Below are 4,950 nucleotides of genomic sequence, written 5' to 3'. Positions count from 1 at the left end.
TAAAAATATAATTTTTTGTTAAAATAAATAATACCGAAAATTTTCTGTTAAAGTTTTATTTTAAAAATTATATAACATAGATGTTAATAATTAAATTATTATTTAAATACTAATAAATATATTTATCTTTTATTGGTAATACTTCACATTATCTGCAAATATGATGTAAAAAGTTGAGCTGGATTACTCTTTATAAAGAACCCCATATCCTCCAGTCCCAACTCAATCAGTCCCCTCTCTTGTCCTCCATGTTCTAAATTTTGTGCCCATTTTCTCTCTTCCCAGTTCCGACAGGCTTTTTCGAAAATGGCCAACATCAAAGAGTTTTTAGCCAGAATGTCCGAATCAGGCAAAAAATTATCCACAAACAAGAAAAACAAGAAGCTCTTCATAACCCTTTTCGCAACCGTCCTACTCGTGGGCGCCGTCATCGGCATTGTCACCGGAGTAAAGTCCTCCAAAAACAACTCCGACGACGAAACCATCGAGGCCTCCCACGCCATAGTCAAATTCTCATGCAGCTCCACCCTCTACCCTGATCTGTGCTTTTCAACTCTTGCCCTTCACCCGGAAGCCTCCAAAAAGGTTTCGAGCCAGAAGGATGTGATAGAATTGTCACTGAACATCACGACCACGGCGGTGCAGCACATCTTCTTCACCGTCGAGAAGCTGCTGAAGTCCAGGAAGAATAAGCTCGCTAAGCGTGAGAAGGGCGCTCTCCACGACTGTTTGGAGACCATTGACGAAACCCTCGACGAGCTCCACGAGGCTGTCGAGGATCTCCATGATTACCCTAATAAGAAGACTTTGGTTCAGCATGCCGATGACCTTAAAACTTTGATAAGCTCCGCCATTACCAACCAAGAAACTTGCCTTGATGGGTTCTCGCATGATGGAGCTAATAAGAAAGTTAGGAAAGTTTTGTTGGCTGGTGAGGTAAATTTCTGAAAATATTGATATTTTGTTGATGAAAAATGATTTTTGCGCTTTCATTTTTATTCTATTTTTTTATTTATTTTTGTTAATTATAATCTGATTTATTCTATTAAAAAGTTAGAAATAGATGTAAATGTGGAGAGTGTGAAAACGGTTGTTCAAAAATCATTTCACTTTGTTATATTTCTCTATATTATATTTTATGCGGATGTTTATGTAAGTTTTTCTAAATTACTTTTGTATAATGTTTCTATATTTTTGGACTATCTATCTACATTTCAATTTTTACTTCACTAATTAATTTCACTTGACATCAATACGTTTGTTTTGTTGATATATTTTCTCTTTTTTTCTGAAATATTCCTACCAATTTTTCTGTTTTTAGACCGCCGATATTTCTGTTAACACCGATATTTACACAATTGGCGTCACTCAGGAACACATAGAAAAATTGTGCAGTAATGTACTGGCCATGATCAAGAACATGACCGATACCGACATTGCAAACGAGATGAAAATGAATGTGAACCGAAAACTCAAGGAGGATATGGTGGACGAGCACGGCTGGCCGGATTGGCTGTCGGTGGCGGACAGGCGACTGCTGCAGTCGTCTTCTGTTACGCCGAATGTGGTGGTGGCAGCAGACGGCACTGGGAACTACAAGACGGTGTCGGAAGCGGTGGCTGCTGCCCCAGAGAAGAGTAGTAGCAGATACGTGATTAAAATAAAGGCGGGGGTTTATAGAGAAAATGTCGACGTGCCAAAGAAAAAGACCAACATTATGTTTTTGGGAGAAGGGAGGGTAAACACCATCATCACTGCTAGTAGAAATGTCGTCGATGGCAGCACAACTTTCAACTCAGCCACAGTTGGTAAGTCCAATTTTTAATTTTCAAGGTCCCTAATTAATGAAAAAAGATCCCACCGAATCATTTTTTAAAAGATCCGAAGAATTTCGTGATGATGTCCGTTTCTTTAAATTTATGAAATTTTGAAATTGTCACAAAAAGAATTCGAACCTTATCTAGTATTTGGACATCATCTCCAAATTTCTGGTCCACCAATTTGACTAGACAGAGGACTTGTACCAACACACAAGCACATGGCCTTGCTTTTAGAAAAGTCATGGTTTTTTTCGTTAATTTTCTTAGCACCCAGCTCTTTTTTTCTGCATTTCCAATTCTGATCATATTTTAAATATTTATGACTACATTATTAGTGAACCATCAGGCAGTGTCTCTATTGTTTTTGTATATGGTAAAATAACATGTGTTTGCGAGATTCAAAAACTAATTACGCACCACTCTCTGATGTTGATATCTTATTTTTGACCAGATTCTTTTGGTGCTTAACACTGCTACGTAACACAAACAATCCGACTTCGAGCTTTTCCTCAATTTAGATATATGTCATTGTTGAAATATAATGTGTGTTGTGCCCTCATGTCTCTGTCTATGTCTGTTTGATTGAATGTTGGCGTGGTCGACACTTTACAGCCATCCCCACGCCCCTCCTCTTTCAATTTGTGTTCTTGCCATGGCTTTTACATGCTCATAAATTTGAAGCTAGTTTCACTATAGCAATTTAGCATATCCTAAAGGATCCTTCTTCGATGCTTCCTTCTACTTTGTTTGTTTGTTTGTGTTTTTTTGTTTATGTATATATATATATATATATATTTTTTTTTTTACATGTTTTTTTTTTTTTTTTTTTACTTTTCTCGTGGTTGTACCTTCAATCATGGTGAAATTTGAGGCCCAAATCAAGGTACCAATCAAACCGACACTCTATTTTTTCAAAGTTTTGAATATAATTTGGGGCATAATCTTTGATGATCACAAGGTGTCGTTTTTGTGTGTCTATCAGAACAAACCATGTTAGACCATGTGTGTCACCTCTTGCTGTCCCAACCAAGTCATCGCCATTTTAATTATGTACATATAAAATATTATTAGCGTGACACCAGCTGCCTAAACTGAATACTTCAAATTTCAATATCCCGATCTCATTCCTCTATGTTTCTCTCGTGATCACTTGATGAGGAGGACAAAGAGATAGATAATAAAACTGTTGAAAGTAGGTTTTCGCGGCATGATTATTCACAAGGGTAATGTTAGGGAAATTAAATTTTTATGCCAAATTGTGTATGTCATACGACACGGTGGTTGGTGATTATACTATTATTTAAGTGTTCATTAACGTGTTGTTTTTTTTATTGATGACCTATCAAATAGTTTACAAATTTGATTTACCTAGCATTACTCTGTTCATAATCTTCTCGCACGACCCTTGTTCTTTGTTGTACTACCATTTAAAATTAAATTGAATGTTGTTTCACCATCCTGCTTCATTCAAATAGAAAAGGATGAGAGTGTATGGGGAACTAGAAGGGTAGAGAAGTCAGGTCCGTTTGGATCCTGGTCCTTGGCCAGTACTCCACATGCATGTTCTTTGTTTGGCCGTTGGCCTGTTTGTAGCTGAGTCATTATGTTTTCCATTCATGATTGGTGTCCCCATTTTTCAGAACAATAAAGCCATTTAAATCGCAATTAATCAGAGTAGGTATTTTGTTTGTTTTTGCCTTGGATTGCACTACGTTGGAGAAAATTTTAGTTGTGACAGGAACACGAGTGGTATACCACGTATTTTTATGTAAGTCGTGAGAAATTTTATTTTTTAAGTTATTAATTTTTTAACACACATATCTCACCATTTATATAGCTACACGTGATGTATTATTCCGTATGACGGTCACATTGAAAAATTTATGTCCATGTTGATAGATTCTGTTCACAAATGAAACAGACCATTAATTACGTATACGGATTGAGATTAAGAATCTGCTTAAGCATCGTTGATCTAGAAGCTCCAAGTAAATTAGGGCAATTGCGTACTGAGAGTTGTCAAGAGTTTGACAACGTAACATTTCAAATATCTGATGAAAAACGTGAATATTTATGGTTGCAGCTGTGGTTGGTGAGAAGTTTCTAGCCCAAGACATAACATTCCAAAACACAGCAGGTCCATCAAAACACCAAGCTGTTGCCCTAAGAGTAGGGTCCGATCTCTCAGCATTCTACCACTGCGACATTCTTGCGTACCAAGACTCACTTTACGTGCACTCGAATCGCCAGTTTTTTGAAGGTTGCTTGGTAGCCGGAACAGTTGACTTCATCTTCGGCAATGCTGCTGTCGTGTTACAAAATTGTGACATCCATGCAAGAAAACCTAATTCCGGCCAGAAGAACATGGTCACTGCACAAGGCAGAACTGACCCAAATCAAAACACCGGCATCATCATCCAAAAATCGAGAATCGGCGCCACTTCCGACTTGCAAGCCACAAAGAGCAGCTTCAAAACGTTTTTGGGAAGGCCATGGAAGGAGTATTCAAGGACTGTGATCATGCAGTCAAGTATAACTGATATCATTGACCCTGTTGGGTGGCATGAGTGGTCTGGCACTTTTGCCCTCGACACTTTGTTTTATGGGGAGTATGCTAACACTGGGGCAGGCGCTGGGATTGCAAATAGGGTGACGTGGAAGGGGTTTAAGGTAATTACAAGTCCCGCTGAGGCTGAGGCGTTTACGCCAGGGAACTTTATTGCTGGTGGTAGTTGGATTAGATCTTCTGGTTTTCCATTTATTCTTGGGCTGTAAAATGTAAATTTTACACTTGTTTTGTTGTCGTACTATTGTATTCTTGTGAGGTTAACTTGTGTTGGGTGATGTTTGACCTAAATTGTAATAATATCCCTTAACCTACTATCTGTTGTAATCAATAAGAGTATCTATTATTTTTGTCAAGAAATCAAAGTAATGTAGTGCAAAGTTGAAAGTTCTTGATGTGGATTTATTGAATCACATAGTAGCGACATTGTGAAATATATTGCAAAATTATAGTAACTATTTACATAAACAAATATAACAAATTAAATGTGTAATTACTATCAGACTTGTGAAATTTAAATGAGAAAAAAAAAAGAATAAGAAATTATGGCCTGTGAACCAAAGA

General features: G+C 37.3%; 1 protein-coding gene across 1 annotated transcript; it reads left to right on the top strand.

Annotated features, from left to right (window-relative positions):
* The first annotated feature begins 211 nt into the window (after window positions 1-211).
* Window positions 212-4,746, top strand: LOC125471773 (pectinesterase-like). The gene is made up of 3 exons (XM_048572514.1): window positions 212-936; window positions 1,373-1,808; window positions 3,904-4,746. The coding sequence occupies exons 1-3, from the start codon at window positions 307-309 to the stop codon at window positions 4,593-4,595; spliced, it is 1,758 nt and encodes a 585-aa protein (XP_048428471.1). The 5' UTR covers window positions 212-306; the 3' UTR covers window positions 4,596-4,746.
* Window positions 4,747-4,950: the final 204 nt, after the last annotated feature.

Source organism: the organism of the source record quoted next, unplaced genomic scaffold (assembly GCF_019419815.1).
Source record: "Pyrus x bretschneideri cultivar Hongxiangsu unplaced genomic scaffold, Pyrus_bretschneideri_v1 Contig61, whole genome shotgun sequence".
In the NCBI taxonomy this organism is placed as follows: domain Eukaryota; kingdom Viridiplantae; phylum Streptophyta; class Magnoliopsida; order Rosales; family Rosaceae; genus Pyrus; species Pyrus x bretschneideri.
Note: the sequence above shows the minus strand (reverse complement) of the source record. Positions and strands in the feature narration are given on the sequence as shown.